Below are 21,576 nucleotides of genomic sequence, written 5' to 3'. Positions count from 1 at the left end.
AACTGACTTGCCTAGTTAAATTTTAAAAATCCAGTTGACGTCTTTTTGAATCACCAAATAACCAATGTTAGCGACCTCATCAACTTTTTGCAGAGTCTGTGCCGTTGTGTAGGTGGGAACCCTTTCTAAGTGCTTTACCTTCCTCTGTGATGTTCCTTCCTCTGTGATGTTCCTTCCTCTGTGATGTTCCTTCCTCTGTGATGTTCCTTCCTCTGTGATGTTCCTTCCTCTGATGTCCTGCAAGGCTGATGTTCCTTCCTCTGTGATGTTCCTTCCTCTGTGATGTTCCTTCCTCTGTGATGTTCCTTCCACTGTGATGTTCCTTCCATCTGTGATGTTCCTTCCTCTGATGTTCCTTCCTCTGTGATGTCCTGCAAGGCTGATGTTCCTGCCTCTGTGTTTGACTCTGAAGGGGACTACGCTGGTTTCCCTGGCTGTGGTCTGCTCCGTTTACACAGCACCTACCGCCACGACCTCAAGATCTACGCCTCAGACGAAGGCCGTGTTCAGATGACCGCTGCTGCTTTTGCCAAGGTGCGTGCGTATGTCTGTAGTTGTTTCTGTATACGTGTGTACAGTATGCTCACTAGCCTTGTTTCTTTCATTTGTGTTCAGTGTCAACATATCTCCAACCCTGCATATATCAACCCTTTCTGTGTACAGTATGTGTGAACATATGTATATATCTCTTAACTGTGTGTGTGTGTATAGGGTCTGCTAGCTCTGGAGGGGGAGCTGACTCCCATCCTGGTGCAGATGGTGAAGAGTGCCAACATGAACGGCATGCTGGACAGCGACAGCGAGTCTCTGACCGACTGCCAGCAGAGGGTGAAGGTACGGCTCCATGAGATCATGCAGAAAGACCAGGACTTCACTGAGGCCGACTACCAGAAGGTACAGTCAGCATACCCGTTCACCTAGACCACTACTAACCACCCAATCGGGGTTGAAGAAAACCAGGAAAGCCCTGTTTTTTTTTTGTTGAATTTTTCCCCTTTTTCTCCCCAATTTCATGGTATCCAATTGTTTTTAGTAGCTACTATCTTGTCTCATCGCTACAACTCCCGTACGGGCTCGGGAGAGACGAAGGTTGAAAGTCATGCGTCCTCCAATACATAACCCAACCTTAACACAGTGCGCATCCAACACGGAAGCCAGCCGCACCAATGTGTCGGAGGAAACACCGTGCACCTGGCAACCTTGGTTAGCGCACACTGCGCTCAGCCCGCCACAGGAGTCGCTGGTGCGCGATGACTACACCCCTACCGACCAAACCCTCCCTAACCCAGGCGACGCCAGGCCAATTGTGCGTCGCCCCACGGACCACCCAGTCGCGGCCGGTTACGACAGAGCCTGGGCGCGAACCCAGGGACTCTGATGGCACAGCTGGCGCTGCAGTACAGTGCCCTTAACCACTGCGCCACCCGGGAGGCCAGGAAAGCCCTGTTTAATGGTTAATAACACTATACTCACTGCGTACAGGTGTAATTGCTTATGAGTTGTTATAACCATGAATGAGCTTATAATGTCTCCATAAGGCATTCAACTAAGAATCATTGAGATATTAAGACGTGTCATTATTACAAGTTTTACACTGCATCAATGTATTTTTACCTGCGGGGTTGAAGTAGCGAAATGGTCACCCAAATTAACACTCTGTTTCACTGATGGGAGGCTCCATCGACAATTACCTCAAGTCTTTCAGTATTCTTGAGATTTAAAAACAATGTTTCCTATTCATTCCTTACCGTACAGCCATCAACTGAGCATGACATCTCTGTCAATCTCCAGATAAGAGATCTCGCATTTCATCACTGGTTGTTATGGATACCAATGTTGGCGCTACGCCGTTCCATTACGTTCTGCACTATTAGTTCCACTGTATTAAAGTGGGACTGTTACCATGTGTTGCAGCTGGCCCCTACAGGAAGCCCCTCCCTGGTCACCTCTATGAAGACCATAGGGAACCCAGTGAGGACGTGTGACCAGGTCTACGCCCTCATCCAGAGACTCACCTCCCAGATCCGCAGGAGGCTGGAGGACCCCAAATCTGCAGGTCTGTATCTGTAAGCTAAGACCTGTTCCCAGACCTGCAGCTGTACCTGTAAGCTAAGACCTGTTCCCAGACCTGCAGCTGTACCTGTAAGCTAAGCCCTGTTCCCAGACCTGCAGCTGTACCTGTAAGCTAAGCCCTGTTCCCAGACCTGCAGCTGTACCTGTAAGCTAAATCCTGTTCCCAGACCTGCAGCTGTACCTGTAAGCTAAGTCCTGTTCCCAGACCTGCAGCTGTACCTGTAAGCTAAGTCCTGTTCCCAGACCTGCAGCTGTACCTGTAAGCTAAGTCCTGTTCCCAGACCTGCAGCTGTACCTGTAAGCTAAGACCTGTTCCCAGACCTGCAGCTGTACCTGTAAGCTAAGTCCTGTTCCCAGACCTGCAGCTGTACCACAGTGAGACCCTGGAGCTGATGCTGCAACGCTGGTCCAAGCTGGAAAGGGACTTCCGGAATAAGAGCGGTCGCTACGACATCAGTAAGATCCCAGACATCTACGACTGTGTGAAGTACGACACGCAGCACAACGCCACACTGGACCTAGAGGACACACTGGAGCTGTTCAGGCTGTCCCGAGCCCTGGCCGACATCGTCATACCTCAGGTGAGGGGAAGACATTATTTATTTATTTATCACACACACGTTTACCTACTTAAGTGGGGACTATAGCTGTAGTGTAGACCGACTGTGGGGACTATAGCTGTGGTGTAGACCGACTGCGGGGACTATAGCTGTGATGTAGACCGACTGTGGGGACTATAGCTGTAGTGTAGACTGACTGTGGGGACTATGGCTGTAGTGTAGACTGACTGTGGGGACTATGGCTGTGGTGTAGACCGACTGTGGGGACTATAGCTGTGGTGTAGACTGACTGTGGGGACTATGGCTGTGGTGTAGACCGACTGTGGGGACTATGGCTGTGGTGTAGACCGACTGTGGGGACTATAGCTGTAGTGTAGACCGACTGCGGGGACTATAGCTGTAGTGTAGACCTGCTATGGTGGGGACTATAGCTGTAGTGTAGACCTGCTATCTGCTATGGTGGGGACTATAGCTGTGGTGTAGACCGACTGCAGGGACTATAGCAGTAGTGTAGACCGACTGCGGGGACTATAGCTGTAGTGTAGACTCACGGTGGGGACTATAGCTGTAGTGTAGACTGACTGCGGGGACTATAGCTGTAGTGTAGACCTGCTATGGTGGGGACTATAGCTGTGGTGTAGACCGACTGCAGGGACTATAGCTGTAGTGTAGACTGACTGCAGGGACTATAGCTGTAGTGGACCGACTGCGGGGACTATAGCTGTAGTGTAGACCGACTGCGGGGACTATAGCTGTAGTGTAGACCGACTGCTATAGCTGTAGTGTAGACCGACTGCGGGGACTATAGCTGTAGTGTAGACTCACGGTGGGGACTATAGCTGTAGTGTAGACCGACTGCGGGGACTATAGCTGTAGTGTAGACCGACTGCGGGGACTATAGCTGTAGTGTAGACCTGCTATGGTGGGGACCATGACTTCTGAATGTTTCTATGTCCCTGGTTGGATAGAGAAACGTCAACGTACACACACACAGAGAGAGGGTGGAGGAGGGGGAATTCTCAGTCCCCTCAATCTGAGGATGATTCTTGGCTCATCTACCTCCTTTCTTACTCCTTGGCATTCCCTTTTTCAATTCTTAATACCAGCTTACTTTGTTACCCTTTCAAGTGACCTGGCTCCTGATGACTGTTTTGTCTTTTCAAGTACAGTAAACCTGCCTCCTGATGACTGTTCTGTCTTAAGTACAGTAAACCTGCCTCCTGATGACTGTTCTGTCTTTTAAGTACAGTAAACCTGCCTCCTGATGACTGTTCTGTCTTTTAAGTACAGTAAACCTGCCTCCTGATGACTGTTCTGTCTTTTAAGTACAGTAAACCTGGCTCCTGATGACTGTTCTGTCTTTTCAGTACAGTAAACCTGGCTCCTGATGACTGTTCTGTCTTTTCAGTACAGTAAACCTGGCTCCTGATGACTGTTCTGTCTTTTCAGTACAGTAAACCTGGCTCCTGATGACTGTTCTGTCTTTTCAGTACAGTAAACCTGGCTCCTGATGACTGTTCTGTCTTTTCAGTACAGTAAACCTGGCTCCTGATGACTGTTCTGTCTTTTCAGTACAGTAAACCTGGCTCCTGATGACTGTTCTGTCTTTTCAGTACAGTAAACCTGGCTCCTGATGACTGTTCTGTCTTTTCAGTACAGTAAACCTGGCTCCTGATGACTGTTCTGTCTTTTCAGTACAGTAAACCTGGCTCCTGATGACTGTTCTGTCTTTTCAGTACAGTAAACCTGGCTCCTGATGACTGTTCTGTCTTTTCAGTACAGTAAACCTGGCTCCTGATGACTGTTCTGTCTTTTCAGAAAATGATCAACAGAAGTAAAAACTTGGGTTGAAGCTTATATTTTTTTAACATACCTATGAGCACGTTTGTCTCTCTCTAGGAGTATGGCATCAATAAGGCAGAGAAGATGGACATTGCCCAGGCCTACTGCCTTCCCCTGATGAAGAAGATTCAGCTGGACCTGCAGAGGACCCACGAGGACGAGGCCGTCAATAAGCTGCACCCGCTGTGAGTCGCAGTGCCACCTGTATGATGCACTTGACTGGTTTCTGGAGTCAGTCTCTAATACACCCAGTGCCACTGATCTAGGATCAGTTCTTGTAGGTACACATCACTGTGAGTGTGCCTCTGTCCTAGGACCAGTTCTTGGTAGACCCTGTGATGATGACATAACCACTAGGGCAGGGCGATATATCAAATGAATCTGAATGAATGTTTTAGCGCGATGTTCGAAATGTCTGTACCGCAAGAATCGAAGTTCACATTTTTTTCCCTCATTTTTTGGGGGCACTTTTTTTTGGGGGTGTCTCCTTCCAGCATTCTGACTGTGCTGTGTACACTGTACACCTTCCCAGACACACACAGACACCAACAAGCCCCTCCCCCAGACACCAAGCCCCTTCCCCAGACACCAAGCCCCTCCCCCGGACACCAACAAGCCCCTCCCCCGGACACCAACAAGCCCGTCCCTCCAGACACCAAGCCCCTTCCCCAGACACCAAGCCCCTCCCCCATGACACTAAGCACCACCTTCTATGCTGTGTGCACTGTGAACCTTCCCACTCGTCCACAGACTCTGAGCCCCTGCCACTCACAACAACAAAGAGTGGAAAGGTCACTACTTCCTCTCTGACAATGAGCAGTTTCAACTCACAATTTTCTTTTCAACTCTCTATTTTACTGTAATGGAGAACTTAACCTTTAACGATATCTGTTTCATGTCTCATCTCTCCCAAAATTTACAACAGAACAGACCCTACTAAGAAAAAGTGAAGAAAAAATATATATACTGTATCGTGAATCGGCCATGAGTTAGCCTAAAAATCATATCTCGATTTTCTCACTATGTCGCCCAGCCCTACATTCCACTAACCAGTTCTTAGTAGACCCTGTTACAATGATGGCATACCACCGAGTTGAGCCACTGTCCCAGGACCAGTTAACCCTCCCCTGAAGTGTCTCTCTCTTTGCCCCAGTGAGTGATCACCCATTTGCCTTTCATTCCCTCTGGTGTTCCAGGTACTCGCGGGGGGTCATGTCTCCGGGGCGCCACGTCAGGACCCGTCTCTATTTCACCAGCGAAAGCCACGTCCACTCACTGCTCAGCATCTTCCGCTACGGGGGATTACTGGACGTAAGTACATTTGGCACGACAATGATCATAGGTCAAGGTGGTTGCAAGATGGCACGAACAGATCTGGGATCAGATTTGTTGTTGTAATGTAAAGGAATAGTTCACTGAAAGTACCAATTGTGATTTAGATGTGGTCATGAATATTGCAGACCTGGGTTCACATACTATGTTGTTTGTTTTGCAGTTGTCTGTCTCATATAGGCAGAATGAATTGTCAGGATCCAGATATCTCTGGTTGTAATGTTGTGTGTGTGTGTGTGACAGGAAGTGAAGGACCAGCAGTGGAAACAGGCCATGGATTACCTCAGCGCCGTCTCTGAACTCAACTACATGACCCAGATAGTCATCATGCTGTATGAGGATAACAACAAGGTCAGTTAGGTGTCTCTGTCTCTCTCTGCCTGTCTGTGTAGTTTAACATCATTTTTCATGTTTTTTTGTTTCCGTGTGTTTGTGTTGAACAGGACCCTGGGTCAGAGGAGCGTTTCCACGTGGAGCTCCACTTCAGTCCCGGGGTGAAGGGCTGTGAGGACGAGGAGAACGTCCCTCTGGGCTTTGGCTTCCGCCCAGCCTCCGCTGAGGTGTGTGTCCGTGTGTGTGTGGTGTGTGGTGTGTGTGTGTGTGTTTGTGTCCGTGTATGTGTGTCCGTGTGTGTCCGTGTGTGTGTGGTGTGTGTGTGTCCGTGTGTGGTGTGTGTCCGTGTGTGGTTTGTGTCCGTGTGGTGTGTGTCCGTGTGTGGTTTGTGTCCGTGTATGTGTGTCCGTGTGTGTGTGTGTGTGTGTGTGTCCGTGTGTGTGTGGTTTGTGTCCGTGTGTGTGTGTGTGTGTGTGTGTCCGTGTGTGTCCGTCCGTGTGTGTGTGGTGTGTGTCCGTCTGTGTGTGTGGTGTGTGTGTGTGTGTGTGTGTGTCTGTGTGTGTGTGGTGTGTGTCCGTCCGTATGTGTGTGTGTGGTGTGTGTCCGTCCGTGTGTGTGTGTGTGTGGTGTGTGTCCGTCCGTGTGTGTGTCCGTCCGTGTGTGTGTGTGTCCGTGTGTGTGTGTGTGTCCGTGTGTGTGTGGTGTGTGTGTCTGTGTGTGTGTGGTGTCTGTGTGTGTGTGGTGTGTGTCCGTCCATGTGTGTGTGTCCGTCCGTGTGTGTGTGTGTCCGTGTGTGTGTCCGTGTGTCCGTCCGTGTGTCCGTCCGTGTGTGTGTCCGTGTGTGTGTGTGTGTGTGTGTGTGTGTGTGTGTGTGTGTGTGTGTGGGCGTGTGTGGTGTGTGTCCGTGTGTGTGGTGTGTGGTGTGTGTCCGTGTGTGTGTGTGTGTGTGCTGTGTGTCTACAACCGCTGTTAACGGTCTCTTTGATCCAATCCAGAACCAGGAGAAGCAGACCAACCAAGGCAGTCTAGAGGACCTATCACAGGACGAGACTGACCGGGCCCTGTCGCTCTCTGAGCCAATCAGCATCAAAAGATCCCCCATGATCCGCAACCGCAAGACTGGCTCCATGGAGGTAGCTGACCAGGGTCACGTCCATGACCCTAGCCCTCTCTCCCACATTCAGTACAGTCCACTTCTGAATCACAGGCATAGCGTGAATCTGTTCAGATATTGACTCTCTAGGATAGACCTGATTTTTCTAAGACGGCTGTTCATAGGTACCAAATAATAATGGAAAAAAATAATTTGAGAGAGCGAGCGATTTACCTTGACCAAACGTCTGCTTCCCGGTGCAAAACGTTATCAAACGTTTTCTGTTGTGTAGCCTGATGAACAACATCCAGGTATCTGTGTGCGCTTTGCAACTCATCTCAGATTACGTAGTCTTTGTACTATGTCCCTATTAGTGATGAGTATTCACAGTGGTGGGAAAAGCACTTTGTCCTACTTGAGTAAAAAATAAAGATACCTTAATACAAAATGACAAGTAAAAGTAACGCAGTAAAATACTACTTGAGTACAAGTCTAAAGGTATTTGGTTTTAAATGTACTTAAAGGGAAGGTTCACCCATTTTGAATGTTATATTGTTTTTGTGCATCTCTGAGTGATGTTCAATCAATCCCCTGGGTAATTTCATGTGTATCTGAGTTATTGGCGTTCGTAGCAGGTAGAAATCCGTCCGGTAGGACGTAGCACAGTGGTAAAGTCTCTCTCACTACACTGGAAGTTCACTGGAATACAACATTTTTTAGATTGTGAAAACGTCTATCATACATGTCAGATTTCAATTCTGTCCGATGTCATAACTTGGGTAGGATGTCTTCTCTCGGATGAGCCATTGATCATATTTTTGCCATTTTCCTACCTGGAGAAATGTGTAATTTAACCGAGGGTCTAGCACATTTCTCCTATTTGTCTGCCTTTTTAGACCAGGGTGCATTGCATGGTGCCGTGCCAGAGATATTATCCAAAGAAGATAGGAATCTAATGAATAAAGGAACATAAAACGCCCACCCAGCAGACTGTCGACCAATCGCGTTCACGTTGTCATGCTGCGGTTGCTAAGCTAATCGTAATGCAATCCCTTCTCAAAATCAGTGTATATGTGAAACGTGCCTATTTTTTTCCTCACAACTACGTAATGTCACGATTCCAAAGCTGTCTGATACTACAGATCAGGGGCGTAGCCAGATTTCTTTTTTGGGGGGGGGGAATAGGCCAAGAGAAATTTGGATAGGCATTTTTCTGCTTATTTATTACATTTATTTTGCCACGCACACCTTATTATTTTGTAATACAATCGTTTTATACTAGTGCATAGTACTCGGAGCAACCTCGTTACATATACAAATAATTACCTGTTGCAGCATATTAAAATAAGACGGTAACTTCAGACCAGTTGCCAACAACATAAAACTCATCTTCAGACGCACTTTAATCTCCATGGGCAAACAAGCCTATATTTGATGTTACCATTTATACCACGACGGCCAGTAGTACTATAAAAAGGTACCTTACCTTTTAGTAGACGTATCAATAAGTCGTGACCTACATCACAAGGTGCAGCCGGTGAGGCTTTGAGTTGAATATGGTGATGATTTCATCACAATCCAATGGATCTGTCAGTTGACGCTCTAAAGACAGCAAACTGAAGTGGTTCAGTTGGGCCCTGGTCACTGATGTGTGAAGACGATGTTTTATCCTAGTTGTTGTAGAGAAAAGTCTCTTCACGCTGCATGATGTCATTGGAAGTGTGACAAGGATCCTTAACAGAGAGTTTATATCAGGGAAAATATCATCAGGGCAGCTGTCGAGTCCACTCATTATGGAGGAAAAGTCACTCTTTCCCATCTTCATTTTGAGACTCAACTGCTGAATAAAAACAGTGAATTCAGCATCCTCACTTGATGTTGCATAATGATCGCATGTGGTCTTCAGCTGCTCTTTAAGGCCGCAGGTTTGGGATTCTTTGGAAAAGGAGGCTGCCTCTTGCATGATCCCATTGCATGATCCCATTGCATGATCCCATATGTGTCTTCTTGAAATCTTGAGTTCAACTCAGTAATCTGTCGGTCTAGAATATTGTTCCAAAGTTGCCTCAGGTCACTGTCACTCTTGATGCTGGATGTTTTCCCTAATGAAGTTGTGACTGTCTGCCAATTTTACAGTCCGTTTTCGCTGCCGTGATGTCGTCACATCCCAATGACTAATATCATTCTTAATCATCATCTCTTCAGTTAGTTTAGAACTTGATCAAAGTCTCCCCCTGAGTTCTCTGAACGTAGAAAAGCTGCTTTTGAGGATTTCAATTAAACCAATACAGTCCGTCACAGAATGTAGAGCTTTGTAATCCCTTCATCGCAAAATCACTAAATGTCAAAACAATTTACTAAACGTGACTAACAGGAATAAAAACGTCTTGTTCTGGATTTGTTGTAAGAGGTCATCGGCTTCTAATTTGGTTCGTCCACAAGCCTCTGAAAATTCTGCAAGAACCTCTGAAAATGACATCTAGCGTTAACAGCACTTTACTCACAGACCCTGACTTTGAACTCCACCGTGGATCTTTCTAGATCGATACATGAGTCTAATGGGGATGCAACTCTTTCTGTACTTCTATGAATCCAGCATGTCTGTGGGATCCACTCATAAATGTGTGTAGCTGATGTATTACTGTGTCCATAAAAAGGTACTGACACTTTTGCCGCGCTGCACAGAACCAAACTCAAACGGTGGGAGTGGCAATGCACATATACCGCTTGGTTAAATGTTTGCTTTAGTAGGACAGGTACCCCTCCTCTGTTCCCTGATGTAACCGCTGTCAAATGGATAGCTAGTTAGTGGGGTGCGCGCTAATAGTGTTTATATCAGTGACGTCACTCGCTCTGAGACATTGAAGTAGTTGTTCCCCTTGCTCTGCAAGGGCCGCGGCTTTTGTGGAGAGATGGGTAATGATGCTTTGAGGGTGGCTGTTGTCGATTTGTGCAGAGGGTCCCTGGTTCGAGCCCAGGTAGGGGAGAAAAGAGGGACAGAAGCAAAACTGTTACACTGACATGACTGAAGCGCCATCGACATAAAAACCCACAGTGGGATCCAACTCCAGGGGTTACAACACTAAGTATTCTCAGAGAAATTCCTTGTGCAGATAAATCAGCGGTTTCATTAAACCCAACAGCTCTTTTCTTTAAGCATTCCAGCATGAATGTATTGGACACACACAACAATAAGTTCTTGTTTAGATTGATCTTTATATTCATCTGCTAGTTTGGCAAAATACGTGGAAGACGCAGAATGAACTTCATCTTTTATCCTCCACAGTAACAACGATGCTGAAACTCGTTCTGAATTCCGGGGCTCATAAGTGTGGCATTGTGAGGTAGCTCATTAAGCCTGTTTTGTATTTCTGAGTCATACTTTGAGATGAAATTGAAGGTCATACCACCTTGAAGAGAAGCAGTGTGATTTTGCCGTTTATCATACTTGAAGGGAACGTTGCTAGCTTTGGTTGACAGGCTGGTTCATCAACGGCAGACAAATCTGTCGGTCAATCAATAACGAGAGGAGACGGTGGGGTAGGCAAGCATGCCTGGCTCAACGTGGCATTGGCAGTTGTGATGGCGATTGTGGTTGTGTCTATCCTGGCGCCACCTGTTAATGTCTCATTCTGGAAGCTATCGGTAGATTGATCCAAATTATTCTCAGACAAACACACCTTTTTCTCCAGATGTCTTTTTTGGAAAAACCCAGCGATCAACATTTTGGGTTGCCATTGCTGGAACTGCTAAATTACCGTAGCTGGTGAGTTACTTCGAGTAAACTTGCGCGGTGGAGCGTGCTAGTTTATGCGTTATAAAGTTTAGCCACGTGACATTGTTGATGTAAACCACCGTATGAGTTTTTTTCTTAAATGTTACCAACAGTCGGCGCCAACTTGATTGTCGCGGACTATTTATTTGTTACATTATAATAAAATGACCCATAGAAAATAAATCTCACATGGGTTTCTTTTTTAAAAAATGTAATAAAATGAAACGATTTATATTGAATAATTTCTGTTACATTTTTGTTGGTTAGGCCTGAGATCAAACTGGGCTACGCCACTGCTACAGATAGCAAGTTAATTATTTCACATCTCTGAAAAGATTTGTAATGTTGTACTTCCTGTTGATGAAATGTGTGTTAATTTTGGGGTTTTGTTAGCCTAGCATAGGCAACGTTTCCCTCAAAAATATATCTGCTGTTGCGAATGTTAGACTCCACTCTGAGAGGCACATCCATCTGCAGGTTGAACATGAACATGGTGATATTGTAGACTCCTAAATTGATAGTGCAGTTTGTTTAGGCGATTACAGCTAACTAGTATTAATGTGTGTAACTACGTTTGCTAGCTAGCTTGCCAGTCAGCCCGTATAGAGCGCATTGCATTGTGGATTTTGTAGTCAACTTGAGATGCAACAAATTTACACAACGATTCATGTTGCAACCAACCGTTTTAGAAAGCCAAAATGAAGCATTTCATCATAAAAATATTGTTCTCAAATATTAGTGTTATTTAACACTGTAAATTAAAGAAATTAGGGGTTTTGGGTGGATTTTTCCATTGAGTATCAAAAGTAAATGTAATTGCTAAAATATACTTAAGTATATAAATCATTTCAAATTCCTTATATTAAGCAAACCAGATAACTATTTTCAAGTTTAATTTCATTTTTACGGATGGCCAGGACACACTCCAACACTCAGACATCATTTACAAACAAAGCATTTGTGTTTAGTGAGTCGCCAGATCAGAGGCAGTAGAGATGACCAGGGATGATCTCTTGAGAAGGGCAGTAGAGATGACCAGGGATGTTCTCTTGATAAGGGCAGTAGAGATGACCAGGGATGTTCTCTTGATAAGGGCAGTAGAGATGACCAGGGATGATCTCTTGAGAAGGGCAGTAGAGATGACCAGGGATGTTCTCTTGATAAGGGCAGTAGAGATGACCAGGGATGTTCTCTTGATAAGGGCAGTAGAGATGACCAGGGATGTTCTCTTGATTTAGTGTGTGAATTGGAACATTTTCCTGTCCTGCTAAGCATCAAAATGTAACGAGTACTTTTGGGTGCCAGGGGAAATATATGGTAAAAAATATATTATTTTCTTTAGGAATGTAGTGATGTCAAAAATATAAATCGTAAAGTACAGATACCCATAACTACTTTAAATGATTTTTACCTAAGTGCTTCACACCACTGATTTTTAATCTGGGGCACAGTAGACTATATGGTCTGTGTACTGTGTCCTTATTAGTGATGATTAGTCAAGTCATGTTTGTGTTTTTACAAGTTATTCCTGGTTATTTAACTACCTGTCTGACAGTCAGCTGTTTGTCTGTCGCTGTCTGTCTCACTGTGACCATGTGTCCCTGTCCCCAACCAGGTCCTCTCCGAGACCTTGCCCACCTCCTCCAAAGGCACCTCCTATCGCCTCTTCCCCTCGTGCTCGTGCCAGTCCCCCGAGATTAAACAGACTGGCCTAGGTGGGTATCTGGTTTCTGTCCCCCTGGACCAACCACTGCTGCCACTGTCATATTTCTGCCCCCTGACATCAACACTATCTCACTGATCTCTCTGGGTTATGTGAAGTACCTCACTATCTGTTGTCTCTCTCTCTCTCTCTCTCTCTCTCTCTCTCTCTCTCTCTCTCTCTCTCTCTCTCTCTCTCTCTCTCTCTCTCTCTCTCTCTCTCTCTCTCTCTCTCTCTCTCTCTCTCTCTCTCTCTCTCTCTCTCTCTCTCTCTCTCGTTCTCTCTCTCTCTCTCTCTCTCTCTCTCTCTTCTCTCTCTCTCGTTCTCTCTCTCTCGTTCTCTCTCTCTCTCTCTCTCGTTCTCTCTCTCTCGTTCTCTCTCTCTCTCTCTCGTTCTCTCTCTCTCTCTCTCTCGTTCTCTCTCTCTCTCTCGTTCTCTCTCTCTCTCGTTCTCTCTCTCTCTCGTTCTCTCTCATGTTCTCTCTCTCTCTCGTTCTCTCTCATGTTCTCTCTCTCTCTCTCGTTCTCTCTCTCTCTCGTTCTCTCTCATGTTCTCTCTCTCTCTCGTTCTCTCTCATGTTCTCTCTCTCTCTCTCGTTCTCTCTCATGTTCTCTCTCTCTCTCGTTCTCTCTCATGTTCTCTCTCTCTCTCGTTCTCTCTCATGTTCTCTCTCTCATGTTCTCTCTCTCTCGTTCTCTCTCATGTTCTCTCTCTCTCGTTCTCTCTCTCTCTCGTGTTCTCTCTCTCTCGTGTTCTCTCTCTCTCTCGTGTTCTCTCTCTCTCTCGTGTTCTCTCTCTCTCTCGTGTTCTCTCTCTCTCTCTCGTGTTCTCTCTCTCTCTAGTGTTCTCTCTATATCTCGTGTTCTATATATATCTCTCTCGTGTTCTCTATATATATCTAGGTGTGTTCTATATATATCTCTATCGTGTTCTCTCTCTCTCTCTCTCGTGTTCTCTCTCTCTCTCTCTCGTGTTCTCTCTCTCTCTCGTGTTCTCTCTCTCTCTCGTGTTCTCTCTCTCTCTCGTGTTCTCTCTCTCTCTCGTGTTCTCTCTCTCTCTCGTGTTCTCTCTCTCTCTCTCTCTCTCGTGTTCTCTCTCTCTCTCTCTCGTGTTCTCTCTCTCTCTCTCGTGTTCTCTCTCTCTCTCTCGTGTTCTCTCTCTCTCTCTCTCGTTCTCTCTCATGTTCTCTCTCTCTCTCGTTCTCTCTCATGTTCTCTCTCTCTCTCGTTCTCTCTCGTGTTCTCTCTCTCTCTCGTTCTCTCTGTTCTCTCTCTCTCGTTCTCTCTCTCGTTCTCTCTTCTCTCTCTCTCTCGTGTTCTCTCTCTCTCTCTCTCGTGTTCTCTCTCTCTCTCTCTCTGTTCTCTCTCTCTCTCTCTCTCTCGTGTTCTCTCTCTCTCTCTCTCGTGTTCTCTCTCTCTCTCTCGTGTTCTCTCTCTCTCTCGTGTTCTCTCTCTCTCTCGTGTTCTCTCTCTCTCTCTGTTCTCTCTCTCTCTCTCGTGTTCTCTCTCTCTCTCTCGTGTTCTCTCTCTCTCGTGTTCTCTCTCTCTCTCGTGTTCTCTCTCTCTCTCTTCTCTCTCTCTCTCGTGTTCTCTATCTCTCTCGTGTTCTCTATCTCTCTCGTGTTCTCTATCTCTCTCTGTTTCTCTCTCTCTCGTGTTCTCTCTCTCTCTCTCGTGTTCTCTCTCTCTCTCTCTATCTCTCTGTTCTCTCTCTCTCTCTCTCGTGTTCTCTCTCTCTCTCTCTCGTGTTCTCTCTCTCTCTCTCTCGTGTTCTCTCTCTCTCTCTCTCTATGTTCTCTCTCTCTCTCTCTCGTGTTCTCTCTCTCTCTCGTGTTCTATATATATATATATGTTCTCTATATATATTGTTCTCTCTCTATCTCGTGTTCTCTCTCTCTATATATCTCTCTCTCTCTCTATATATATGTTCTATATATCTCTCTCTCTCTCTCGTGTTATATCTCTCTCTCTCTATAGTGTTCTCTCTCTCTATGTTCTCTCTCTCTCTCTATATATATCTCTATATATCTCTCTCTCGTGTATCTCTCTCTCTCTATATCTCTCTCGTGTTCTCTCTCTCTCTCTCTCTATATATGTGTTCTCTCTCTCTATCTATATCTCTCGTGTTCTCTATCTCTCTCTCTCTCTCTCTATAGTGTTCTCTCTCTCTCTCTATCTCTCGTGTTCTATCTCTCTCTCTCGTGTTCTCTCTCTCTCTCTCGTGTTCTCTATCTCTCTCTCTCTCTCGTGTTCTCTCTCTCTCTCTCGTGTTCTCTCTCTCTCTCTCTCTCGTGTTCTCTCTCTCTCTCTCTCTCGTGTTCTCTCTCTCTCTCTCGTGTTCTCTCTCTCTCTCTCGTGTTCTCTATCTCTATCTCTCTCGTGTTCTCTCTCTCTCTCTCTCGTGTTCTCTCTCTCTCTCTCGTGTTCTCTCTCTCTCTCTCGTGTTCTCTCTCTCTCTCTCGTGTTCTCTCTCTCTCTCTCTCTCTGTGTTCTCTCTCTCTCTCTCGTGTTCTCTCTCTCTCTCTCTCGTGTTCTCTCTCTCTCTCTCGTGTTCTCTCTCTCTGTTCTCTCTCGTGTTCTCTCTCTCTCTCTCGTGTTCTCTCTCTCTCTCTCTCGTGTTCTCTCTCTCTCTCTCGTGTTCTCTCTCTCTCTCTCTCGTGTTCTCTCTCTCTCTCTCTCGTGTTTTTCTCTCTCTCTCTCTCGTGTTCTCTCTCTCTCTCTCGTGTTCTCTCTCTCTATCTCTCGTTATATATCTATATATAGGTCTATATATATATATCTGTTCTATATATATATATATATATATAGTGTTCTCTCTCTCTCTATATATATATCGTGTTCTCTCTCTCTCTCTATCTATATCTATCGTGTTCTCTCTATCTATCTCGTGTTCTCTCTCTATATCTCTGTTCTCTATATCTCGTGTTCTCTCTCTATCTCTCGTGTTCTCTCTATATATCTCTATCTCGTGTTCTATATATCTCTCTCTCGTGTTCTATATCTCTCTCGTGTTCTATATATCTATCTATATATATATATCTCTCGTGTTTCTCTCTATATATATATCTCTCTCTATATATGAACTATATATATATCTCGTGTTCTCTATATATATATCTATAGTGTTCTCTCTCTATATCTCTCTCGTGTTCTCTCTCTCTATATCTCTCTTGTTCTGTTCTCTCTCTCTCTCTCTATCTATATATATATCTCTCTCTCTATATCGTGTTCTCTCTCTCTCTCTCTCGTGTTCTCTCTCTCTCTCTCTCTCTCTGTGTTCTGTTCTCTCTCTCTCTCTCTCGTGTTCTCTCTCTCTCTCTCTGTATATATATCTCTCTCTCTCTCTCTATCTCTCTCTCTCTCGTGTTCTCTCTCTCTCTCTCGTGTTCTCTCTCTCTCTCTCTCGTGTTCTCTCTCTCTCTCTCTCGTGTTCTCTCTCTCGTGTTCTCTCTCTCTCTCTCTCGTGTTCCCTCTCTCTCTCTCGTGTTCTCTCTCGTGTTCTCTCTCTCTCTCGTGTTCTCTCTCGTGTTCTCTCTCTCTCTCTCTCTGTTCTCTCTCTCTCTCTCTCTCGTGTTCTCTCTCTCTCTCTCTCTCTGTTCTCTCTCTATCTCGTGTTCTCTCTCTCTCTCGTGTTCTCTCTCTCTCTCTCTCTCTCTCTCTCGTGTTCTCTCTCTCTCGTGTGCTCTCTCTCTCTCTCTTGTGTGCTCTCTCTCTCTCGTGTTCTCTCTCTCTCTCGTGTTCTCTCTCTCTCTCTGTTCTCTCTCTCTCTCGTGTTCTCTCTCTCTCTCTCGTGTTCTCTCTCTCGTGTTCTCTCTCTCGTGTTCTCTCTCTCTCTCTATAGTGTTCTCTCTCTCTCTCTCTCGTGTTCTCTCTCTCTCTCTCTCTCTGTATCTCTATTCTCTCTCTCTCTCGTGTTATATATCTCTCTCGTGTTCTCTCTCTATATCTCTCGTGTTATATATATATATAAGATCTCTATATATATATCTCTCGTGTTATATCTCTATCTATAATCGTGTTCTCTATATCTCTCTCGTGTTCTCTCTCTCTCTCTCTCTCTCTCGTGTTCTCTCTCTCTCTCTCTCTCTCGTGTTCTCTCTCTCTCTCTGTGTTCTCTCTCTCTCTCTTCTCGTGTTCTCTCTCTCTCTCTCTCTCTGTTTCTCTCTCTCTCTCTCTCTCTCGTGTTCTCTCTCTCTCTCTCTCTCTCTCTCTCGTTTCTCTCTCTCTCTCTCTCTCTCGTGTTCTCTCTCTCTCTCTCTCTCTCTCTCTCTCGTGTTCTCTCTCTCTCTCTTTTGTTATATATCTCTCTCTCGTGTTCTCTATATATATATATGTTATCTTATATATCTCGTGTTCTCTCTCTCTCTGTTCTCTCTATCTCTATATCTTGTTCTCTCTCTCTCTCTCGTGTTCTCTCTCTCTATCTCTGTTCTCTCTCTATCTCGTGTTCTCTCTCTCTGTTCGTGTTCTCTCTCTATATCTCTCTCGTGTTCTCTCTCTCTCTCTCGTGTTCTCTCTCTTCTGTTATCTCTCTCTCTCTCTCTCGTGTTCTCTCTCTCTCTCGTATTCTCTCTATATATCTCGTGTTATCTCTCTCTCTCTCGTTCTTCTCTCTCGTGTTCTCTCTCTCTCTCGTGTTCTATCTCTCTCTCTATGTTCTCTCTCTCTATATATCTCTCTCTGTTCTCTATATATATATCTCTGTGTTCTCTATATATATCGTGTTCTCTCTCTATATATCTCTCTATATCTCTCTCGTGTTTATATATATATATATCGTGTTTCTCTCTCTCTATCTCGTGTTCTCTATATATATATATATATAGTGTTTCTCTATATATATATTTCTCTCTATATATATATATATATATCTGGTCTCTATATATATATATATAGGTGTTTTATATATATATATATATATATGTATATATATATAACATATATATATATATATATATATATGGTGTTTATATATATATATATAGGTGTTTATATATATATATACTTAGGTGTTTATATATATATATATATATATAGTGTTTATATATATATATATATATATGTTGATATATATATATATCTCTATATAGTGTTATATATATATATATATATAGTGTCTATATATATATATGGTGTATATCTCTCTGTTCTCTCTCTCTCTCTCTCTCGTGTTCTCTCTCTCTCTCTCTCTTCTCTCTCTTCTCTCTCTCGTGTTCTCTCTCTCTCTCTGTTCTCTATCTCTCTATCTGTTATCTCTCTATCGTTGTTCTCTCTCTCTCTCGTGTTCTCTCTCTCTCGTGTTCTCTCTCTCTCTCGTGTTTCTCTCTCTCTCGTGTGTTCTCTCTCTCTCGTGTTCTCTCTCTCGTGTTCTCTCTCTCTATATATATATCTCTTGTTATATATATCTCTATATATATATCGTGTTCTCTATATATCTCTCTCGTGTTCTATATATATATCTATCTCGTGTTATATATATATATATCGTGTTCTATATATATATATATGGTGTTATATATATATATATATATATATATGTTTAATATATATATATATATCTCTGTTCTCTCTATCTCTCGTGTTTCTCTATCTCTCTCGTGTTCTCTCTCTCTCTCTCGTGTTCTCTCTCTCTCTCTGTTCTCTCTCTCTCGTGTTCTCTCTCTCTGTTCTCTCTCTCTGTTCTCTCTCTCTATATATATCGTGTTCTCTCTCTCTCGTGTTCTCTCTCTCTGTTCTCTCTCGTGTTCTCTCTCTCTCTCGTGTTCTCTCTCTCTCTCTCTCTGTTATATATCTCTCGTGTTCTCTCTCTCTCTCTCTCTCTCTCTCTGTGTTCTCTCTCTCTCTCGTGTTCTCTCTCTCTCTCTATCTCTCTCTCTCTCTCGTGTTCTCTCTCTCTCTCTCGTGTTCTCTCTCTCGTGTTCTCTCTCTCTCTATGTTCTCTCTCTCGTGTTCTCTCTCGTGTTCTATCTCTCTCTCTCTCTCGTGTTCTCTCTCTCTCTCTCGTGTTCTATATATATCTCTCGTATATATATATGTTATATATATATATATAGTGTTTTATATATATATATATATATATATATATATATATATATGTTATATATATATATATATATATATATATCTTATATTATATATATATATATAGGTTTCTCTTATATATATATATATGGTGTTCTATATATATATATATATGTTCTCTATATATATATATATATGTTCTTTATATCTCTCGTGTTCTCTCTCTATATATATATCTCTCTCTGTTGTCTCTCTATCTCTCTCGTGTTCTCTCTCTCTCTCTATGTGTTCTCTCTCTCTCTCTCGTGTTCTCTCTCTCTCTCTCTCGTGTTCTCTCTCTCTCTATCTATATATATATCTATCGTGTTCTCTCTATATCTCTCTCGTGTTCTCTATATCTATATATATTATATATATAAATATATATATATATATCTGTTTATGTTATATATATATATATATAGTGTTCGTGTATATATATATATATATATCTGTTTATATATATATATATATGTGTATATATATATATATGGTGTTCTCTATATATATAGGTGTTTATATATATATATATATATATAGTGTTTATATATATATATATAGGTGTTTATATATATATCGGTGTATATATATATATGTATCTCTATAGGTGTTCTCTCTTATCTCTCTCTCGTGTTCTATATATATCTCTCTATCGTGTTCTCTTTATATATATATATATCTTCTCTCTCTCTATATATCTCGTGTTCTCTATCTCTCTCTCGTGTTCTCTCTCTATATATCTCGTGTTCTATATATATATATCGTGTTCTCTTCGTGTCTCTCTATATGTTCTATATATATCTCTGTTATCTCTATAGGTCTCGTGTTCTATATATATATCTGGTTTCTCTATATCTCTCTCGTGTTCTCTATATATATCTCGTGTTCTATATATCTCTCTCGTGTTCTTCTCTATATATCTCTCGTGTTCTCTCTCGTGTCTCTCTCTCGTGTTCTCTCTCTCTCTCTCTGTTCTCTCTCTCGTGTTCTCTCTCTCTCTCTCTCGTGTTCTCTCTCTCTCTCTCTCTCTCGTGTTCTCTCTCTCTCTCGTGTTCTCTATCTCTCTCTCGTGTTCTCTCTATATATCTCGTGTTCTCTCTCTATATATATATATATCTATCGTGTTCTCTATCTCTATCTATATCTCTCGTGTTCTCTCTCTCTCTCGTGTTCTCTCTATATCTCTGTGTTCTATATATATATATCTCGTGTTATATATATATCTCTAGTTCTCTCTATCTATCTCTCGTGTTCTCTCTTCTATATATATATATATCTCGTGTTCTCTATATATCTCTCGTGTTCTCTCTATATATATATATGGTGTTCTCTCTTCTCTATCTATCTCTCTCTCTCGTGTTCTATCTTCTCTCTCTCGTGTTTATCTATCTCTCCAGGTTTCTTATCTCTCTCTCTCTCGTGTTCTCTCTCTCTATCTCGTGTTCTCTCTATATCTATCGTGTTTATCTATATCTCTCTCGTGTTCTATATATCTCTCTATCGTGTTCTCTCTCTCTCTCTCTGTTCTGTTCTCTCTCTCTCTCTCTCTCGTGTTCTCTCTCTCTCTTATTCTCTCTCTCTCTCTCTCTCTCTTTCTCTCTCTCTCTCTCTCTCGTGTTCTCTCTCTCTCTCGTGTTCTCTCTCTCTCTCTCTCTCGTGTTCTCTTCTCTCTATCTGTTCTCTCTATCTCGTGTTTCTCTCTCTATATATATGTGTCTATATATATATATATGTTATCTCTATATCTATAGTGTTCTCTCTCTATCTCTCTCGTGTTCTCTATCTCTCTCGTGTTCTTCTCTCTCTATCTCTCTCTCGTGTTCTATATATCTATATCTCGTGTTATCTATCTCGTGTTATCTCTCTCTCTCGTGTTCTCTCTCTCTCTCGTGTTCTCTATCTCTCTCTCTCTCGTGTTCTCTCTCTCTCTCTCTCGTGTTCTCTCTCTCTCTCTCGTGTTCTTCTCTCTATATCTCTCTCGTGTTCTCTCTCTCTCTTTCTCTGTTCTCTCTCTCTCTCGTGTTCTCTCTCTCTCTCTCGTGTTCTCTCTCTCTCGTGTTCTCTCTCTCTCTCGTTCTCTCTCTCTCTCTCTGTTCTCTCTCTCTCTCTCTCTCTCTCTCGTGTTTTCTCTCTCTCTCTCTCGTGTGTCTCTATATCTATCTCTCTCTCGTGTTCTCTCTCTCTCTCTCTCGTGTTCTCTCTCTCTCTCTCTGTTCTCTCTCTCGTGTTTCTCTCTCTCTCGTGTGTTCTCTCTCTCTCTCTCTCTCTCTCTCTCTCTATATCTCGTGTTCTTATCTCTCGTGTTCTATATATATCTCGTGTTCTATATATATATATAGTGTGCTCTCTCTCTCTGTGTTCTCTCTCTCTCTCTCTCTCTCTCTCTCGTGTTCTCTCTCTCTCTCTCTGTTGTTCTCTCTGTCTCTCTCTCTCTCGTGTTCTCTCTCTCTCTCTCGTGTTCTCTCTCTCTCTCTGTCTCTCTCGTGTTCTCTCTCTCTCTCTCTCGTGTTCTTCTCTCTCTCTCTCTCGTGTTCTCTCTCTCTCTCTCTCTCACTCTCTCGGTGTTCTCTCTCTCTCTCTATATGTTTTCTCTCTCTCTCTCTCGTGTGTTCTCTCTCTCTCTCTCTCTCTCTCTCTCGTGTGTTCTCTCTCTCTCTCTCGTGTTCTCTCTCTCTCTCTCTGTGTTTCTCTCTCTTCTCTCTCTCTCTGTGTTCTCTCTCTCTCTCGTGTGTTCTCTCTCTCTCTCTCGTGTGTTCTCTCTCTTGTTGTGTGTTCTCTCTCTCTCTCTCGTGTTCTCTCTCTCTCTC

At 43.5% G+C, this 21,576-nt stretch overlaps 1 protein-coding gene across 6 annotated transcripts in view; it reads left to right on the top strand.

The window, feature by feature from the left end:
* LOC112247920 (inositol hexakisphosphate and diphosphoinositol-pentakisphosphate kinase 1-like) overlaps positions 1-21,576 on the top strand; it is a 108,480-nt gene that overhangs the window by 40,798 nt on the left and 46,106 nt on the right. For all 6 annotated transcript variants that reach the window (XM_042326413.1, XM_042326280.1, XM_042326338.1 and 3 more), the window contains 10 exons: positions 413-534; positions 712-894; positions 1,915-2,056; positions 2,431-2,654; positions 4,533-4,660; positions 5,672-5,786; positions 6,051-6,158; positions 6,251-6,367; positions 7,136-7,273; positions 12,624-12,723. In XM_042326413.1, coding sequence (XP_042182347.1) covers positions 413-534; positions 712-894; positions 1,915-2,056; positions 2,431-2,654; positions 4,533-4,660; positions 5,672-5,786; positions 6,051-6,158; positions 6,251-6,367; positions 7,136-7,273; positions 12,624-12,723 — 1,377 coding nt within the window. The remainder of the gene's footprint in view (positions 1-412; positions 535-711; positions 895-1,914; positions 2,057-2,430; positions 2,655-4,532; positions 4,661-5,671; positions 5,787-6,050; positions 6,159-6,250; positions 6,368-7,135; positions 7,274-12,623; positions 12,724-21,576) is intronic.

Source organism: Oncorhynchus tshawytscha, linkage group LG01, assembly GCF_018296145.1.
Source record: "Oncorhynchus tshawytscha isolate Ot180627B linkage group LG01, Otsh_v2.0, whole genome shotgun sequence".
NCBI classification, from domain to species: Eukaryota; Metazoa; Chordata; class Actinopteri; order Salmoniformes; family Salmonidae; genus Oncorhynchus; species Oncorhynchus tshawytscha.
This window is presented reverse-complemented; position numbering and strand designations above follow the sequence as displayed.